General features: G+C 39.7%; 1 protein-coding gene across 7 annotated transcripts in view; it reads right to left on the reverse strand.

Annotated features, from left to right (window-relative positions):
- LOC125902618 (supervillin-like) overlaps positions 1-20,224 on the reverse strand; it is a 55,554-nt gene that overhangs the window by 1,413 nt on the left and 33,917 nt on the right. For 5 of the 7 annotated variants that reach the window (XM_049599113.1, XM_049599109.1, XM_049599110.1 and 2 more), the window contains 23 exons: positions 19,899-20,031; positions 18,850-18,906; positions 17,434-17,511; positions 16,705-16,852; positions 15,969-16,064; positions 15,595-15,675; positions 15,282-15,459; positions 15,010-15,182; positions 14,534-14,689; positions 11,249-11,385; positions 10,480-10,627; positions 10,219-10,364; positions 9,246-9,421; positions 8,834-8,981; positions 8,214-8,493; positions 7,527-7,678; positions 7,083-7,188; positions 6,108-6,315; positions 5,846-5,979; positions 5,103-5,258; positions 4,810-4,953; positions 4,142-4,263; positions 3,880-4,035 (listed from right to left, as the gene is read on the reverse strand). In XM_049599113.1, coding sequence (XP_049455070.1) covers positions 3,880-4,035; positions 4,142-4,263; positions 4,810-4,953; positions 5,103-5,258; positions 5,846-5,979; positions 6,108-6,315; positions 7,083-7,188; positions 7,527-7,678; positions 8,214-8,493; positions 8,834-8,981; positions 9,246-9,421; positions 10,219-10,364; positions 10,480-10,627; positions 11,249-11,385; positions 14,534-14,689; positions 15,010-15,182; positions 15,282-15,459; positions 15,595-15,675; positions 15,969-16,064; positions 16,705-16,852; positions 17,434-17,511; positions 18,850-18,906; positions 19,899-20,031 — 3,313 coding nt within the window. Of the gene's footprint in view, positions 1-3,263; positions 3,286-3,879; positions 4,036-4,141; positions 4,264-4,809; positions 4,954-5,102; positions 5,259-5,845; positions 5,980-6,107; positions 6,316-7,082; positions 7,189-7,526; positions 7,679-8,213; positions 8,494-8,833; positions 8,982-9,245; positions 9,422-10,218; positions 10,365-10,479; positions 10,628-11,248; positions 11,386-14,533; positions 14,690-15,009; positions 15,183-15,281; positions 15,460-15,594; positions 15,676-15,968; positions 16,065-16,704; positions 16,853-17,433; positions 17,512-18,849; positions 18,907-19,898; positions 20,032-20,224 lie in introns of all 7 variants that reach the window. The other 2 variants (XM_049599111.1, XM_049599112.1) reach the window with 2 other exon arrangements.

The following is a 20,224-nucleotide window of genomic DNA, read 5'->3' on the forward strand; positions in this document are numbered from 1 at the left end:
AACATGTTTCCTGAGGTCACAGTGACGTTGACCTTTGACCTTTGACCACCAAATTCTATTCAGTTCATTCTTGAGTCCAAGTGGATATTTGTGCCAAATTTGAGGAAATTCCCAGAAGGCCTTCTTAAGATTTCACATTCCCGAGAATGAGACGCATGCAAGGTCACAGTCACAGTGACCCTGACCTCTGAGCTTTTACCACCAAATTCTAATCAGTTCATTCTTGAGTCCAAGTGGACTTTGTGCCAAATTTGAAGAAATACCCTCAAGACGTCCTTGAAATAGCGCGTTCACAAGAATGGGACAGACAGCCAACCTGACAAATGATTTTTATGCGAAACAGCCTTTAAACCGTGTCTGTTTGAACATGTCAAAGATACAAATTTGACAAAGTTGCTCTACACCAAGAAGTCTTAATGTCAGGTATATTGGCCTGAAAATTCTGAAGGCACCAAGAAATATTACCTAGTAAAGGTCTGAGGACCGAAATATGTTAAATAAAGAGAGTGACAGTAATTTTTTGGTTCTTTCATGGTTAAAAGTCAATGCTAAAATGAAGTTTGATAGTATTCATATTAAAATCCAGGTAAAGCAAGAATAAATATTTGTTGTTGAGTTTGTCTCAACACAGTAAAATGTGTTATTAACCACCCAGCCAAATTTGAGTGATTGAAAGTACTGGCAAGTATACAACATTATGTTTCAAAATCATGAAAAAAAAGATGTATTCTTTGCTCTGAGACACTGGGGGTGTGTCTGAAGGAGCTGAAACAAAAATCCAGCAGCTGTGAAGCAACAGACTCGTTCAGCAGCTAACGTTAGCACAAAGCACCTACCTACTAGCCTGAGTGTCAGACCGAAGCTCCCAGAACCTTCAGTCTGACATCGCCTCCATTGAAGGCGATTTACAAGGGGGAGGGAATTTGATTTTTCCCTAACCAATCAGTAGAGATCAACGACTCACCCAGAATCTGACGTCATTAGTATCCATGCCTTGGGGGTGCCGAAAACAAGCGAGCATTGTCAGTTTAAAATGTCTCCGTCATCGTGCACGCCCAGCTGCATCGCCGTTAAATCCAGTTTAGCAGCTTCCTTAATTTGGTCCTCCATTAACGCGAGTAGTTGCGAAATACCTTGATAGCACTGTTAATGTGGTCTGTAGGATCTGTCGCCATTGTTGCTATCCTCACCAGTTACCCACCGGCGTACAGCTTGACTTCAGCGTGGCGCTGATTGGCTAATCGCTAGACCCGCCCCACCCCCGACATTCATTGGTCCATCCATTGTTTGGACGAGATAAATTGCAAATTGCAGTATGCCAGACCAGAGATGCAAGCCTACTCAGTTGAGTGGGCGGGGTCTATGGTCTGGTACCAGACTACATACCTACATTAGTGAACCATCAGTGAACAGTAACTGCTGTTGGGCTGGATAGCTGATTTGGACTGAAAAGAACTTTAGTGATGACTGTTGTGCTTGTGTTTATATGATTGCGGCATTTAACAAAGATGCTTACTCATATTTATTCAACTGAATGAGTTCAGAGACCTTGTTTAAAGTAGCAAACACACTGCTTACACACTGGGTGAACTAAACAATACTGACACTCTAAAGTTAGTTATGTTAAGGATGACTCCAGTATGTCATCGATCTTTTAATTCAGGCCCGCCCAAAAAATCCTGGACAAAGAAATGATGTAAAACAGTTTAACGGTCTGAAGGCCCTGATACACCAAGCCAGTAGTTGGCTGTTGGTCAAAGTTGGGCTGTTGGTGAGGGTCTGACGCCTTTGTTGGTCCAGTGTGTCTCACACCGTTGTCCTCTTTTCAGTACTACACAGCTCACAGTCTTTTCACATGTTTTTGACAAGTACTTTCTAACATATATAATGTGATTAGAGAGAAATTACTAATTTTGCTTTACCCTGACTTCAAAAGTGCATCGAAGGCTTTTTATTAGAAAATAAAGCAATATCTTCTGGTGCATATTTTTGACATTCACATTCGTTAATACACTTTGCATTAAAATATACTTGCTCTATGGTCAACACTGGGCTATAAGACAGCCAACACACTGATGTTACTGTCGGACCAAAACCTCCGTAAAGTGAATCTATCTTACAAGGACAGTTTAGTAGCTTCAGTGTTTTCATGCCTCCATTTTGTGCTCCACAAACAGACAGTGAGTCAGACTGCAGTGCAGCCGATGGTGAATCATAAGTGCGTCTATTTGAACGAAGAGGAAAGACTTTCAGGTGGAAGGTGTGTGTGTGTGTGTGTGTGTGTATGAGGAGAAGAGTGGCAGCAGAAGCCGAGAAGCGTACAGGAGTGTGGTGGAGTGGAAGGTGTTGAGACACCTTTTAAAGAGGAGAAAAAAGCAACAGTGGCTGCACAATTAAATGTGTCAATTATCATAATAGTATAAATTTGTCAGAAGTGTTTAAAACACCCTGTTTATACCCTCAGTTTCATATTAAGGAAAAAAACTGCTGAAACCAAGTTTCTCATTGAGGATTATACTATAGAAGCCCATTTCTGCTAGAAAAAAAGTGATAAAAGATTTTTAAAAAATCAAAATAACTTCTTGTAATAGAAAATTAAGACATATATATATATATATATATATATATATATATATACACACACACATACATATATATATAATATATATATAATTTCCCAGAGTCTAATGTGACATCTTCAAAGGTCTGTGTTGTTTGACCAACCAACAGTCCAAAACCTCAAATAATATCATTAAAAATAATAAAAATTTTCAAACATTAAATGACTAATAAATGAAATAAGAGATTAAAAGACTCTAAGTTTCAAATCTAAGACACAAACATTAAGATTCAAACTTATGGCTGTTACAAGTATGACTCACAACATAATATATTATCACAATTAAATAAATTACATATTATGTGAGTTTTTATTTTTATCACTCCTAATATTTAATCTCTTTTGTTCCAAGCAGGAATGGGATCAAAGTTTGGGTCATGTGTCATTTTATATTTGTTATCTGCTGTGTGACATGTTAAATCCTTTGTGACTGCAGCTGATATAAAGGACACCACCAACGATAATGTCTAACAGAGTAATCGGGCTGATCTTTTCAGACGTAATCGTGCAGCCAAGCACAAAACTTTCCTCCTCAACCTGTTTCAAGTTTTCAAACCACAAAAAGAAAGAAAACAGTGTTGACGTGCAGTAAAGAAGAAAGGCCGTCTGAATGCTGATAAATAACACGAGTGGCTCTTCTTACCTGAATCCACCTACAACTTGTTCTGTGAAGTGAGAGTTAGATGGAGTTAGGATAGATGATATGAATGAGGAGTTGTAGATTTAGAGGAAATATCCACCTTGGAGTTACTATTTGATACATAAATATGATCAGTTTCAACATGAGTAAGAACTTTTGTCAGTCTGCATGTGTCTCTGCCTCACCATTGATTGATTTCTTACAGCTTCTGGAAATACATTCTATTTGTGTAGCAATACACTGTCAGATATCTATGACAAGAGACAGTGTTGTTAAAAAAAAAATTAAGAATTTACATGGCAATTGGAGAATGACTAAAAACCTTTACCCCCAGTTCACAAACCTCTCAACATCTCCCTGTATTTCTAGATCTAATTTGTCTGGAGTTACAAAACAAACACTGAATGTTAACCTCTCTATGTGTCAGGTAAAGTCTTTATGGCAAATAAAAAAAACAGATCAGATCTTTTCCATGTGATAAGGAACTCAGTTTTATATGATTTTATATTTTTGTTAAAATCGGCTCTTTAAAATCTCCAACATTACATATAATACGAACAACAAATTAAAATAAAAAAATCTGGTTTTGTGCAGCACTTTTGTTTGTTGGTTCACAAACCTCAAAGTCCTGGTCGGACAGGTAGATCTCCAGGCGAAGTGGGTCGACTCCCTCTGGGAGTGGCCGGGCCTGTAGCTGAGCCAGAGGGAAAGTGTTCTGACAGAGCCGGGCTAACACGTCCTCCACCAGGATGATCTGGTTACACACCTCAGCCTCCTGCAGCCAGAACAGCAGACACTGCATGAAGTCCTTTATAATGACAGCAGGTGTTTGGACTATTAGCTTATAATAATGTGCGTAAAAGATTAAAGATGTTGCTGACCCTCTCGGTGATCTCAGCCACGTCCTCTCTGTGCTCCCAGCTGGGGAACATGTTGGTGAAGGTGAGCGGCTCCAGACCAGCATGGATCAGATATGACTTCTGAGGCTTCTTCTCGTTCTTCTCTGCAGGAGAAAATCACCACAATAACTCAAGCTATGAAAAAAAATGCTGATATTGCTAAAATAAATAAAATAAAAGACGCAAGACGTTTTCATTTTCTCTTACAATTTAGTAATTAATTCACAATGTTCTTGATATATCCAGGAAGAGATAAATGGGTGGGTATGAACAAGTGGAGACTATTTGTGATCAAACTGTAAACACTTTCTTTAAGTTAGAGTGACAGGGAATTAAAAATGTCCTTTTTTCACTGCAAGAAACATTAAAAACAGCAGGTTTTTTTACTCTCTTGTACTTTTTTGGTCAAAATTTAATTATTTTTTCTGAATTTTTAAAATTAATTTCTTCATGGCTTACCAGCAGTCACATCAAGTTTAACCTGTCACACTTGAACTGCAACTACATATATTTAAAAACAAAATGGCAACATGAAAAGTGCACTTTTGGGTGTTCATCAGTAGCCAGGATTTTTAATAATTTAATATTTTAATCAGTGCCAATATCACCTGTCATTCACTGAAGCATTTCTTTACAGACCGTTGCCCTACCTTTGCAGTAATGCAGCACCGTCTCCATCGCACACTTCCTGTCTGCATCCCAGCGGATGCGAGCCGAGCCGGTGCTCTCGCTGTCCTGAGGCCACCAGCCCTGCCACAGGTAAACCTCGTGGAAGTTATCCACCAGGAACAGCGCTGTCAGAGAGGGAAATTATTAAATAACTAAATGATATCTCTCAGTATAAAACATATATACAGCATTAGCTGTAAAGCTGTAGGTCTATGACGTGCAGGCTACTTCGTCATGGTGTATTTAGGGCAGTAAGTTTGTGTCAAGGCCTCACCAGGTTGTGGTGTGTTGTACAGGTCTTCCTGCAGGAAGGGCAATGAGCTGACCAAGTCTGGAGCTCTGGACGGGTGGAAGAACTCGTTGGCCACAAAGTCTCCAGATGTGCTGCTCAGCTGGAAAAGCCGTGGGGTGAAGTTGAATTTACCTGGATCTAAAAAGAAAATCAGAAACCAACATGTAACAAGAAGAAACATCATTCCTCAAAGCTTAGTCAACAAGTGGCAATGTAGCACCGAGGTTTGGAACTGTCTATTGCTCCTCATGACTTTATATCTTTTGACTTGTGTTGTTTATTTGTTGACCACAAATTTATTTAATTTAAATGATCAATTTTGTTATGTTTAAAAGTATTGTTTTAGGGTAAAGTTGTTGTCCTGCTATTTAAGACAACATTAAACAATAATGGATTTGGGACTTCTGGCATGTATTGTTAAATCTGAAAAAGATGCAGCTGCACTCTGAAAAGGAAAATAACATAATACCTATTGTTTTCATTATGGTATAATATCTTAGGTGTACTTTTGGCACCATTCATACTAGAGGCTATCAAAGAGGTTGAAATTTAACCACCATCAGTTTATCTGGCAAATTTTAACTACTATGTGAACCGTTCTGTTTCTCTCAAAAAGAACTGTACGAGAAGTGTCAAAGGTAAGGCATTGCGTCTGACTGAGAGACAGAGTGTAAAGTACAAGTGTATTTCATTAAGTAAACAAAGCACATAGATAAACACTGTACCTTGCAGCATGCAGTCGTAGGCCTTCCTGTCTTTTCTCCCCAGTGCCTCCCAGAAGCCCGGAGGCTCCACTCCTTCATCACACTCATGGATGGTCACCTTACTGCTGCTGTGGAGACCCGCCTCCAGTGGGCACCTGACAGAAACAAGCACATTTAATTTAATGATGCAAAAACCCCACCACGAACCACTTTTAATCATTTTAATCAGTGTTGATTTATTGAATAGTGAAAGTAAGGCTGAGACCTGCTCATAAAAACTCACTGTTCTTTGATCTTGAGTGCAGCTGTGTTTCCCACACTGCGAGTGTGCAGCTGCGTCTTGCAGCCATGCCATAGGTAAATGATGGCCTTGTTGATGTTGAGCAGGATCATGGAGGCTCTGGAGCGCAGGCTGCTGCAGTGACACGCCACCTCCAGCAGATGGCCCTCCACCGGCACCTCGCCCCGCACACAATACAGACGCCACTCACCTGAACACACACAAGTTGGTAAATGTCATAAGAAGGGTTTCATTTATGCAGGACTAACAAAGCCACACCCTGTTATTTAAGTACAATATGTCCTTTACTGTAATACAAGCATAATGTTTGTGAGAACAGGCATTAATTTATTCAATTCATAATGATTTTCTTTTTGATATTATATTCAGATGTCAGTATTTTAACTGTCAGAAAAATGCAGATCTCTATAAACAGGTATCTGCAGATGTATTGGCCGAAATACAGTCTCAGGACCCGTCGGCTATCATCTGACAAGCTTTTTATTAGCTTGCAGGTATCTGTTTATAGAGATTAACCGAAATAACTGGCGCACAGCAGAGGAAGTCTTGGCCCAGATATCCACTTGTTACACCAGAAGCACTGAAATGTTGGCTAATGCCACCAGAGGCTAATCATCATCAGAGCAAAAGCTGATGGGTAAAGAGGTTGAGAAAATGCTAAATAAGCTCCGACTCAAGAATGTGACAAAACAAAAACATATGTGTTTGCATTTCATAAACTGTCACTTGAAATATTTTGGTACGAAGGTCAAAAGATGAGAAAATTCAGCAGTTGATGTTTTCTAACAATTTTTGGGTCTAAACTGCTGCCTAAATTTAAAAAATACGCAGGAAAAATAAGGTGCTGTCGGCACAGACATCATTTGCAGAACATGTTCTGAAAAAATATCACTTGGAAATCAGGAATGTCAACAAATAAATAACCAGAATAAAAAGTGTAAATGTTGATATGTTTACTTTGAGTGTTCTCCTCCTCCTCCTCCCTCTTGCCAGCATGGACGATCATCCCTCCGTTGAAGCACTGCAGGAAACATGGAGGCTCTTTCCCTTGCTGCACCTGAACCTGTAACACACAAACAGGAAACCAGTTATGACACTAATTCAAACAAAACACTACTTTAATGACTACATACAGTATACATGCTCATAGATGAGCAGGAATTTGGAGAATATATTGCAAGAAACCAACATCAGGAAACATCTGTGAATCATTCATAAACCTATGATGCAACAGAATCAGCACTGACATAAAATATCCTTAACATGAGGTCTATTTTGTTATGGAGGGAGTCTGGTGTGCAAAAGTGAATGTTAGTCTACTCGTCTTCTCTTGACTTTCTGGTACATTTGTTTAGTTTATGTTTGGATTATTTGTTTGGTGAGAAGCCTCATTTCTTGTACCTGTGCCCCTCTTTCCTCGTCCAGCTCCACCGTCATCAGCGCTGATGTTCCTTTCTCGCTGACTGTGGAGTGTCGACCTTGCCAGAAGAAATAGCAGCATTTCTCCCTCCCCGGCCCAGTACTCCTCGCCTCAGGGTTCTGCCTACGACCAACTGAGACACACATACAAGACAAAAAATCAACAAACTGGTCTGGACTGTCAAAAATAATGTTCTTATTGCAGCAGAGGCTAAGTTTAACTCCCTGTGCAAAATGAAATCTTAACCTTAAAGTTTTTAAAGCTACAGCTGGTAACTCTTCTAAAAACCCTTTGTCACATTTGCTGAGACTGTCACTGTATCCTGAAAGTAGTACAAGAGAGAGTTAGTCTGTGAAAAAAAAATCATGTTCCTCTGCTTCCTCCTAGTTCTGCTAATAGCATTTACAAGAATCCACTGCAGCAAAATGGGAACAACCAACCTGAGCCAAAGAGTCTCTAAAGCAGCTGTCACTCAAAGCTCATGAAACTGTAAAGGCTGTCACATTTGGTTTAATTATGACACCAAAACTTGCTGCTCATTGAATTATGTAAATATGTTACATACGAAGTTTAAATTTTAAATTCAGCCGCTGTCATTTCTTCTTATCATAGAGGTTGTAATTTGTATTTGCTGGTAAACACAGGTGTCGGAGTCCACAGTGACTGACCTGAGGTGCTGACCATGTACTTCCACTTGACCACATAGGCATCTCCCTCATGGAACTGACCGATGCTCTGGCGTGGCAGACGGCTGTAGTCAAACTCTAAGATGTGCCAGACATCCACTGACACCGTGTTGATCTCCTGAGTCCTCATGTGGTCTTCGGTCTCCACTGGGCCATGGCCACGGCCAACATTTACGCCTTCCAAGATGGTGGAAATGGACGACTGGAGGATGGGCAGCATCAGGGTGGCGTCGTAAGGCCGGCATTCTCGCCCCGGGGCCTCCTGATGATAAAAGTTTTATAAAGTGATGATAACCACAACCAGTCTGATCCAACAGGTAGCATAAGCATTATTAGTATTTTGTTTGTCAGTGGTAACGCATGCACCTATTCTTCTCTGCGATGCTTTGTATAGCATCAACTCAAGGGCATATGCTCTCTTATTGTTCTGGTCCCAGTGTGTAACCAACTGTTCCTGGCAACATTAACTGAGATTGAGCATGAGCCACAGTCCAAAGAATAGACAGATGGGGAGTTAGAGAAAACACATGAAGACTCTCTGACGTGTGTGACCTGTGGACGTGATGCTTTTATCCTCATGGAAAAAAGAGCTGGATTTATACCTTCTGCTCAGGTACGAGCTCCACACCTTCCTTTGGTGTTGGTGACTTTGCTTCGGTCCAGTCCATGAACTTCTCCTTGAACAGGATTGTCTCGTTATGCTCTGTCAGCCTGCCAAATATCGCCCAATCGGGACGTCCCTGGCCCTTCCTGTCAATGAGTGCACACACAGACATAAATACAAGGAGAACAGAGGCAATGCTAAGAGCTTCAATATTATAAAGGGGTTTCAGTTTGCTCCCCTTGCAAGACAACCATTTACATATGGGTTAAGACTTGGTTTTGGGGTTAAGTTTTAAACTTGGGTCAGACTGAGGTTAGAGTAAGCAATAAGAAAACTAATGCAAGTCAATAAAATGCTGATGCAAGTAATAAAACAAGTGTGTTTGTTTTGTGTAGTGTTTGTGTTCCCACCTGGGTATGAGTGTGTTGCAGCCTCCAGGGTCCAGCGGGTTGATGTCACAGCAGGTGTAGTCAAACGTCCCGTTCCAAAGGTGTTTAGCGAGCTGGAAGGCCACTTTCCTCTGGGCCAGAGTCACCTCTTTACCATGCCACACGTACACCTCACTGCCAAAGTCAAACACCAACACCTGCAGCACAACAACAGAAACAATGGTGAGTCATTTGTTTGTCAATGTTAACTTATGTTTAATGTTGAATAAATGCCTCTCCAAGCACCATGTCGACAATCCTAATACATATATGTAATATAGAAGTGTGTGTACTACCATATGGAGTATTAGTAAAATACAGTATAAATAAATGAATATAGAAAAACAAAATCTAAACATTAAGGAGGAAAACTGACAGCATATAACATAAAAACACAAACAACACAGTTCACAAACTCAACTAATGACAATAGAGTGAAAAGTGAGACTGTAAGATTCTTCATCATTCACATGCAAAATAAGCAGTGAGTCTCTGCACTGCACTCCTCTGTGTTAGCCCCAGTGTACTGAACCCATTTGATTTTCAGCAGCAGCAGCAGCAGTGCACAGATGGATGTAGGAGGTGCTTGCCATGGCACCTGCTGTTGCCAAGCAACAAATTAAAACCAGCTTAAAGCACAGAGCTCCTCTTTCAATCCCTGAAATATTATAAATATAGATATTCAGAGCTTGGTGCCTCACAGGAAATGTCCACCATGAGGAACTCTTAAACTTAATTATATTATAGCGTGATGCAAAGTTACATATTTTGAAATAGCTCATGTTTTGACGCTGCATCACATTCTGGTGTAATGAGGCCACTGGCAGCAGAAAAACAGCTTCCAGAGTCAGCCTAAAGGCGAGTGAAAGCAAAGCTGAACAGCATCAGTTAAAAGGCACCACTCTTGCCTACAGTATAACATTGTATTGATTTAATCCAGGGTAGAGACATTGACCTCCTTGGACGCCAGCAGAGAACTGCGAGGGACCTTCCCCCACTCGTCATCATCAGGGACCAGTTTGTCATCCAGCAGTCTGAAGATACAGTTGGTTTCCACAATGGCATTTTCAAACTGCTCATCCTCCTCTGGTGGACCAGCCGCTGTAAGCACAGTTAGACAGACATATAATAGTGTAAATATCGGCCTGCATCAGAAGGTGTTAACGGGGTATCTGTGCACTCACTGTAAGACTAACCAAACAGTCTCATGTCTTACGTTGGTAAGCAGTCTGCCCTCCTAGGATCGTCCAGAACTGCTGGGTATCTGGACCCTGTGAGTTGACCCCCTCCTCGATGGTCTGCACCTGGTTCGCCCTGCAGCCCATGTCCTTCTTCGTCTGGATGAAGGTGGCCATATCTACTGCCTAAAGGCAAGACACAAAGACACAAAGAGAGACAGGGATGATGTCTGTGCGCTGTGTGTCTCATGCTCTCATGTAACAAGGAATTTTGACGTCTTGTTTAATCCATTAAACATTAAACTGAGCTGTACAACATCCTGCTTCACATTTATACACAGATTCTGTGAAAAGGTGCAACTTGACAGCTGAGTCAGATACTGAAGACACAGTGAGCTTACTGTGAAGAGATTTGGCTGAATAATGTATGGTTTGTGTGCATAAAATCATAATAAAATGAGGAAACACTGCTGAACGAGGAGGCAGAATAGAAAAACAAATGTTTATTACAAAGTGTCTAGACAGACATCCTTTGGGGAAATGGAAGAGCTGTAGCCTGAAAGCATGTGTTTGATGAGGAGCACAGATGGGCATATGTGCCAGTATGTATTAGGGATTTGTGTGTGTGTGTGTGTGTGTGTGTGTGTGTGTGTGTGTGTGTGTGTAGGGAATGGATAAAAGGCAGAATCATCATCTTTGTTCAAACGCCAAAATTACAACAGTAGCCTTGATTCTAGATGTCCAAACCAAAACTCTTGAGTATAAGACAAAGTCTATAATAATTAATAATACAGGTACAGCGCTCACCTTAGCCTTCTCGATGACATTTGCGAACTCTCCCATCCAGACCATACAGTGCTCTGGAGTTACCAACAGGAAACAGTCGCCACTATTCAGAGATGACGCTCTTGGCTCAACTAATCTGGTCTGAACGTGACGACGACCTGGAAAGAAAAAAGTTATTTATCTGCCAAGTCATACCTCTCAGTTCCTTTACATCAGCTCTGTCTTGCAAATGTTGTATATCCCAAAGCTTTTTTTAGGAAATACCTCATCATTTTAAGAAAGATGCTTATTTGCTTTCTAGAGGACAGTTATATGAAAAAATTCACTCTCATATCTGTCCTTTAAATATGAATCTACCGCCAGCAGCCAGTTAGCTTAGCTTAGCACAAAGTCTTGACACTAAGATATATGTAATATCTCATGACCCCTTATCTATTGCCCAAGTGTTCAGTCAGCATTTTTCCTCTGTCTGTTCTGACCTAATACCCGATTCTACTTACTCTTACAGCTTCAATAATTTTTTATTCTCTCACAGTACTTTTTCCTTTACGAAAATAACACCTACAGAAGTTCAAAATGCTATCAAGCAATTGAGTCTGAGCAGTGGTGCTGGTCTTGATGGGATTGAGCCCATATATATTTAATTAGCCTTTCATATTCTGATGTTTCCACTTGCTGACTTGTTTAATATGTCTTTAGCTACTGGTGGTGACATCTTTGATCCAAATAACTATAGGCCTATATCGATAATCTGCACTATTGCAAAAGTATTTGAAAAACTAATTTTTAATCAATTATCTCATTATCTTAAGATTAACAATATTCTATCGTCATTTCAATCCGGATTCAGACCTAATCATTCAACAACTACTGCTCTCTTAAAATTGTCAAATAATATATTTTCAGCTTTTTATTCTGGTAATCTCACAGGAGCTATTTTCATCGATCTCAAGAAGGCTTTTAATTTGGTTGATCACTATTTACTCCTTGATAAGCTTCATGCAATTGGTCTATCTCAAAATGCAATTTTATGGTTTAATTCTTATTTACATAACAGAAAACAATGTGTTGTTATTTAAGGGTACAAGTCTGATTTATTTGTTCAACAAAGAGGTGTACCCCAGGGTTCAATACTTGGTCCACTTCTTTTCTCAATTTTTATCAATGATCTCCCTTTAATTTGTTCCAATACTTCAGCTCAACTATATGCAGACGATACTGTCATTTATGTCTCTAAACGTTTCACAAATTCAAACTGCTCTTCAATCAGACTTTGATATTCTGCAAAACTGGCTTTATTCAATAAACTACTGCTCAATAAAACAAAATCTTACACTATGGTCTTTGGCACAAAACTTAACCTCAGAACAAAATCTAATAACTTTATAATAACATGTAATGATGGTTCTAATCTGCATAGAGTCGATCAACTCAAATACCTTGGTTTATGGCTTGACTCGGAACTTACTTTCAAACCTCACATTGATCATATTCTTCATAAAATTAATTTTGGAACCAGTGTTTTATTTCAATCAAGAAACTGTTTTAAACTTAATGTCCGTAAGAAACTTGCCTCTCAACTTATTCTACCATTTTTTGACTATGCCGATGCTGTTTATCAAAATGCATCCAAAACTAATCTTCTACCACTCATCACTGCATACAATAATCTCTGTAGATTTGCTCTTGGTTGTTCATATTATACTCATCACTGTGCTATGTACAATTTACTCAAATGGCCCACACTCAATATAAGAAGACATATTCATTGGTTTCAACTCATTTATAAATGTACACATTTCAATTATCCTCAGTATGTAGAAGAACTTTTGATCCCATACTCCTGAAGATATCAATTAAGGCACTCAACACAATACTACTTCTTTACTCCTTCAGTCAAAAGATCAATTGGAAAAAAAGCATTTTTGTTTAATGCCCCTTCAGACTGGAAAAAATTACCATTAGATATACGATCCTTGATATCATTTCACATGTTTAAATATGGTTTGTCTCCTTACTTTGAGCTAAATTGCACATGTTTCAGATGATACTGTATCACTGTATTTTCTATATTCTTTACCAAATTATTTATCCTTTCTAATAGTTTTGCTAGGCATGCATCTGTTTGTCAATGGCCTATTGCTGGCCACCTAGTGGTTGTGTTTAGTTTTGTTCCATATTCGTCTCTCTGATGTTTATGTGTTGACGTGTGTTGTATTAGTTGTCGTTTGTATGTAAGTCTACTGTTGATCGTTGTTCTGTTTTGTTCTTGAATGTATTGTATGTTAGGACCCCCTCGAAAACGAGGTGATTCACCTCAAGGGGTAAAATAAACTTAATCATCATCAAGATAAACTGCTGGCCTATCTCTGTCTGAATATAACAAAATCTGTTCACTAGTTCACTAATTAACACTTTAAATATTGTTTGTTTAATCAATGCAAAAGGTGAAGTGTAAAAATAACTCTTTGTTGTTTTATGGGCGGTTATGTGCCGGACTATTTCTTAACTGGGAACAGTAATTTCCTGGAATCCCCACTGGCTGCCAAGCAGCTGCTCCTAGTAAAAACTTGGTCCACATATATCAATCTATTCCTTTAAACTGTGCATTTAAGGGCTGTGTTCACCAAAGTGTTTCTTCCTGAGGCCAAAATCTTAATCCTTTGCAATGGGAGCACTGTGTATTTACACTACACTACAAATGCCAACAGCGTGACGACGTGCTGCCCTTTTGGCGTTTTTGTTGTGAGAGATGAAAAATGTTTTACTTTGGGTAAAATGCTGTACTCGTCACTGTCACTTCCTACCCAGCTGTCAAATTACAGTGTAGGAGGGGCAGGACTATTACCATGAAGACCAACCGAAATATGTTAATATACTATATACATACTAATAAATGTTTCCTCTGAAGAACCCACATAGACCAGTGTGTCTGTCCTCTCCCCCTGCATGCTTGTGCCGACATTTTTACTTCTATGGATATTGCTTATCATAGCAACCAGACGCAAGTGTCTCCACCGAAAAGAACTGCACCTCCAAAGTGCTCTTCGGCGCTCCCAGCTGGGCATTTACAGGGAAGCGCCTGGCTAGGAAAAAATGCTTTGGTGGACACAGGGTTTTAGTCTATTCCTATTTATCTTTCCCTGCAAAATACCAGATTAACATCAGTGGACAATTCTTGTTGGCATAAGTCCAGGTTTTAATTAAAGCTTAACATCTACTATCAGTCTAAACCCTGAAAGTAAAGAAAGTGGGAGGGAAGGAACTTCATGCACACAGCTCAGCACAGTCAGAAATTGGTTTTACCTTTGACCTGCATCAGCATGATGTTCTTGTATGGCACAGCGCTGTTGTTGGACATCTGCTCCGAGATGTTGATACTGCGCAGACTCACGCTGCTGAAGTTTTCTTTACTGGCCAGACCTGCCAGAGCAGCCTCAGAGTATTCAGAGGTTTTATTAACTGAAATGAGAGAGAGTACACATTTCGCTTTAAAAAAAAAATAGACCTACAGGGGGCAGAAAAATAACATAAATGCTTCATCAAAATTTAAAGAAACTAAACCCCTACTGTACTACAACAGAAGTGGGTCATATGAGTCTGCATTCCAATTAGTACAGTTTACCCATTAAAAAAGAGGAGGAGATGTAGTTTGTAGGCTGTGAACAATGAAAATGTTTCCAGTGTTTCCAGTGGGATTTTTGACAACAAAGACAGAGAAGCTAGAACTGTTTTTAGTCTTTCTGTCTTATGCAAACACATGCTGTCGTGTCTCCACTCACTCTTCTCAGCCTTCATCCTCTTGCTCTCCAACTGTGCCACATTCAGTCTCTGCTCAGTGTACTCGTGTCTGATGTCCTCTCTGGCTGCCAGCATCTTGAGAGGGTTTCTGGATGCCTGGATGTTCCTTGATGGACGCACTGACCGCTTATGCTGCATCATGGCTGAAGTCAACCTGGGATGGGAGAAAAATATACGTATGAGCATGTATGAGAGGTGTATAATATGTATGAGTTATATGTAACATTCAAAAGAAATTGTATTATTTTCTTACTTAGGACCCTGAGAACCAAAGATGGAGTCAAAATCCTCATTGATCTCGATCCTGGTGGGCATGCGTGGAAATTCAGCAACGCGTCTGTAGAACTTGGAGAAGATTTCGTCATCCAGCTTCATCACCTCCTTCACTGCCTTCTCGGTGACTGTTATGGTGGTTTCCTGCAGACCTGCCACTGATCAACAAAGGAAAACAAAGGAAAAACTAGATCAGGCCCCCTAGATCTGTATTTAATGACCCGAGAATGAGCCTCAATAAGATCGATATCAATATCACTTAACAAGCTTTAAGTCAGTAAGGAAGAACATACCCTTGCTATTCAGACGTCCCAAGAAGCTCTCCAACTTGTCCAGTTTCTTATCTGATTCCATGTCTGGTCTGGCCTCAATTTCTGTAAATGAAATGATTCAGAATTACTAATTGTGACATACACGATTAAATCATCTTTAACCAACGAAAAAATGTACAGCATTTGGTCTATTTCAATATGATTTTTTAAAATTAGGAATTTTATATATATATATACACACACACGCAAAATACTATATAGGACAAAGTACTACAACGCGTGAAAATTAACTTCAGCCCATTCAGATTTAAACCACACTGCTTGCTAAACCCTCTAACTGGGATGTCTTTAGCAGAGATGACAATGATGTCACAGGACTTGCAGATCTGTCTCACCCTCTTGTGGTTTGTTGACAGCGGGCATGCTGCTCTTGAGTTTGGTGGACACCGGTGACAGGATGGGACTGATAACTGAGGAGGAGGCTGCCAGGCCTGCCGACACACAGACAGAAATTCACAGGAGATATAACAAAATATCTGAAATAACCTGGACCAGTATATTTCACTGCTAATATTTATATCTAATAATATATATTTCAATGTCCAGCAGTGATTTAGTCATGAACATAATGAGTTTACCACCTATTTTTGAAAGTAAATCATCACCTGAATTTCCCAAATACATTATCAGTTAGTCAGAAAAAGGACAAAATCACTTCATTTTCAAAGTATCACAAACAAGAACACAGCATGATTTTAGGTTTAATATTGTGCTCATATTCTGCACTCAGATTAAGTGTCTCTAGGTGTGAAACTGCACTGGGTGACTTCACACATTAGCAGCATTAGATGGCAGTGTCACCAAAACAATCAGAATCTTGACAAAGACTAGAAAATCATATAATGTGTGCAGAGGAGCTGTTTGATAGGAGACAAAAGACAGTTTTGTATTTCACTGCACCTCACTTGCATTGGAATCTAAAGTATCTGAGTTCAGATTAGGAAAAGTACATTTTGTAAGGCTTTTTAGTCTAATAACATGTATTTGTGCATAAAATCATGCCCAGTGGCATTTCCAAATAGTGCACACCCTAGTAAAGATGGATGGATAACAGCAGGTTTGTGCACTGACCTTTCTTGACCATACGAGCGGCCACGGTGTACTGGGTGGAGTCATTGGCTGCTCCTTTGCCCTTTGTCTTCCAGGCATCCTCACGAATTGAAATCATCTGTTTTCTCTCCTCGATGGTCATCTGGGCTTCAATCTCCTCTCCCGCCTTCTGCACAGACAAGAGGAAATCATACAAACTATCAAGTAATGAAAGACAATTAAGTTAAAGTGCAAAGTCTTGCATGCAAAGCAATAAAGTCTTCACAACGAGGCTCACTGTCAGCTATAATTTCAGCGTGTTACATTTATTTTCTTCATAGGTTTAATAGCTGCATTAAAACTTAAAATGACATGATGGAGTCAAACCAAAACGCCCCCAGACACCACTGGATCTAATATTCAAGAGTCAGGCTCTACATCACCTCTCACACAGCTTCGCTATTACTTCAAGTAACTCCACGCTTCCCTTGGAGCAATTATTCATGTAGTCACAGTATCAAACCAAGCAGATATAAAAAGATTTGACGCACTGAAGCGTGCTGGGTGCATGTCCTCTCTAGTCTGTATATAAACTACTTTATTCCACTGTAGGAGTGTTGGCTATACACTGAGTTACACTCATGCAGTCAGAACCAAATAAAACTCAACAGCACCCAAAGCGCCCGTCACACCAGTAGCTGCAAACCAAGCAGAAAAGATAAGACTCCAGTACATGCAGCGCATTCGAGCGTGCCAGGTGCATGTCCTTACCTGACTATGATGGTCAATATACTGACACTTTTGGCCAAGGGAGATAGTAGGAGAAAAGGTGGAAGAGAAGACAGGTTCCTGAGGATGTAGAGGTGGATGGAGAAGTGAAAGACAGGAAAGCAAAGGAGGAGATGGAAGGAAAAATGATGATCATGCAGGTGACGGAGGTAAAGGAGGGAGGCAAAGAAGAGAAGGCCACAAACTGGGAATGCAACAAGAGTGTTAAACTACTCGCTGTTCTTCAGCTTCCAGACCTAGTCTCAAAGTGTTTAAACAACAAGGATTTGTGCTTTTTATATGTACCTTTTTATAAATATTTCTATGTTTTTTTCACTTACTTTATGCACAAAATAGTTAACTGTTGCTCAGCTTTGTTGTAGCTGTATGTCTATTTCATGAAGGGCACCATGAAAAATGTGTTAAATTCATTAAACCAGATTCATTCAAACCAAATTTAAATGTTTCTGGGACATCCATGCACAATGTAAATATCAATTTGTTGACTTCAAGAAATTAAAACAGCCTTTCAAAAGTAAAACTGATTGCTTGTGAATCTAAAGGCCACGCTTCCTCAAATAAAAAATGCACTTAAAATCATTAAAGGCCATTGGATAAAATGGATTTTTTTACTGTTAGTAACAAAGAAGCAAACTGCAAAAGCCTTTTTCCCTCTGGTGTTTTGTAAGTTGAGCCAGAACAGCTTGCCTCAGGGACAGAAAGTCACAACTTAAATTAGTGGGGCAGTGAAAACAAGGCTCAAAGCTTAAAGGTGCATTAAGTAATGGTTACTCTCAAAATGTTATTTATACATTTAATCTGTGGTCCACAATCTTCTTGGCTTGTGACTGTTGTAGACAATGATTTTTTACCCTCTCAGACTGTTTAATTTGAATAATCTTTTAAGTCCTTAACAGCTAAATTGATGCAGTATTTACAGAAAAATAGCAACAATAAATTCCCTAAAAAGTTCATCACAGTATGAAGCAAAAAGATATAGTTTTTTTCCTGGTCTTTGCTAGAAAAGTACTCATGTTGTTGGCCCTGGACACAAAAATGTCTGAAGAAAGTACAATTTACATCATTGGACAACAGTTTTAATTAAATAGGCAAAACAATCTGCATTTCAACTTTATTTTATTTTTTTTTTTTACTTTGAATCATTTTGATTACTTAATGCCACTTTAAGACAGAATTAGAAGAAGAAAAAGCTCAGAAAAGTTCCAGCGTCAGCAGCTTTCCATCCACCATCCTACTGTGTCAGAAGCACTGCAGACTGCAAGGAAAGAATAGCACCCATAGACCCACAAAAAAGAAAAGCAATCACACAAAGTCCACACAAAGCTGTGATTGGACAACACATGCCCCACACCAAGCTGATTGGTTTAGCATTGGTGTGCGGCCCACACCGTGTCTTACCCACAGCTGTTCAGACACAGACACAGCGGAGTAGTCTTGAACGACCACCCCTTCCTCCTGAGGGGTTAAACACAGGGGAAGTTCTCGGTCAGAGGGAGAGAAAGGGGGGAGGAGAGGGAGGGCATTGTTGCTGTAATGGATTTAGGGGGAGACTGCCTGGAGGATTACCATCCAGGGTTTAAGCAGGCAGTTTCGCCCAACAGAATACTAATGTGAAGTAGATGAACTGCAGGAAAAAGTGTAAATCCTGAAATTAGAGGTTTTTTGATCTTATAAATTTAATTCTAGCTCCTTTATAAACCAATAGCGATGCATATAAATAAGATATTCTTCAACCATTTCCTTCTGTCAAATAAGATTTTGAAGTCATTATTGAAACTTAGCCTGGAGCTTACCCAAATCTAATCTTGTTAAAAAAGAGGGAGAGAATCTATTCCCCAATCCCCCTGACTGCTAATTCTACAGGAGCAGACTGTCCCATATGCTTCCTGGTTTACAGCCTATGGGTGCTGGATGCTGCATTGATCTGGACCACTGGGCTCAAACAACATATGGACTGAAGGAGGAAATGAAAAGAGCACTTAGCTAAAGAAGAGGGGGGACAGGAGCTGGCATGGTAACCATGAAGGATGGGGGATGAAATGTGGTACTTGTGTTTACTCTGGCTACTCTGGTGAAGCTGTTCAACCATTATGACCCAGAAGAGTAACTTTTTTTTTTTTTTTGAAGAAATGTGTGCATTTATTAAACTCAGGGCTCAAAAATGATCAACATAAGCTCCCACTAAGATAACAACACAGTAACAGGCCAATATTAGGGAGTGAATTGAAGAACGTTTTAACTATTTTTGGCCATCATTCCTACTGGTTATGGTAGAATATACCCAGCTGTGTTGCAGAGATTTCAGGGATCTCTACAAAACACAGCTTTGCAATGGCATCCATTAGAGCACAGCAACACCAGACAGCTCCTCTTTAAAATGTTAATACATGCAATATAATATGATTTGAGTTATTCATTATTAACGCAGGTGTGCAGATCAGACTGACCTTCTTCTCGCAGGTCTGCTCTGTTTCCCATAGCTGAGCCTGCTGCTCGGTGGACGCCACCTTAACCACCTCCTGTTTCTTGTTGATCCTGTTCCTCCAGTCCTCCTCACCACTCTTCTTCAGCAGTGCCACTCTGACACAAACAAAAAAAGTAAATCTTAATGAGAACGGTAGGCAATTATGCTAACTTATAACCAACCCTAATTAAATTTAATAGCCTCAATTACACCTCAACTACCCAGACTCACTGATGGGTCAGTCATTACAAACGACACTCTGTCTTTTACATTCTGTTTGAAACTTTCAAAAGATACAAAATGTAGGAC

This window comes from Epinephelus fuscoguttatus, linkage group LG15 (assembly GCF_011397635.1).
Source record: "Epinephelus fuscoguttatus linkage group LG15, E.fuscoguttatus.final_Chr_v1".
NCBI lineage: Eukaryota > Metazoa > Chordata > Actinopteri > Perciformes > Serranidae > Epinephelus > Epinephelus fuscoguttatus.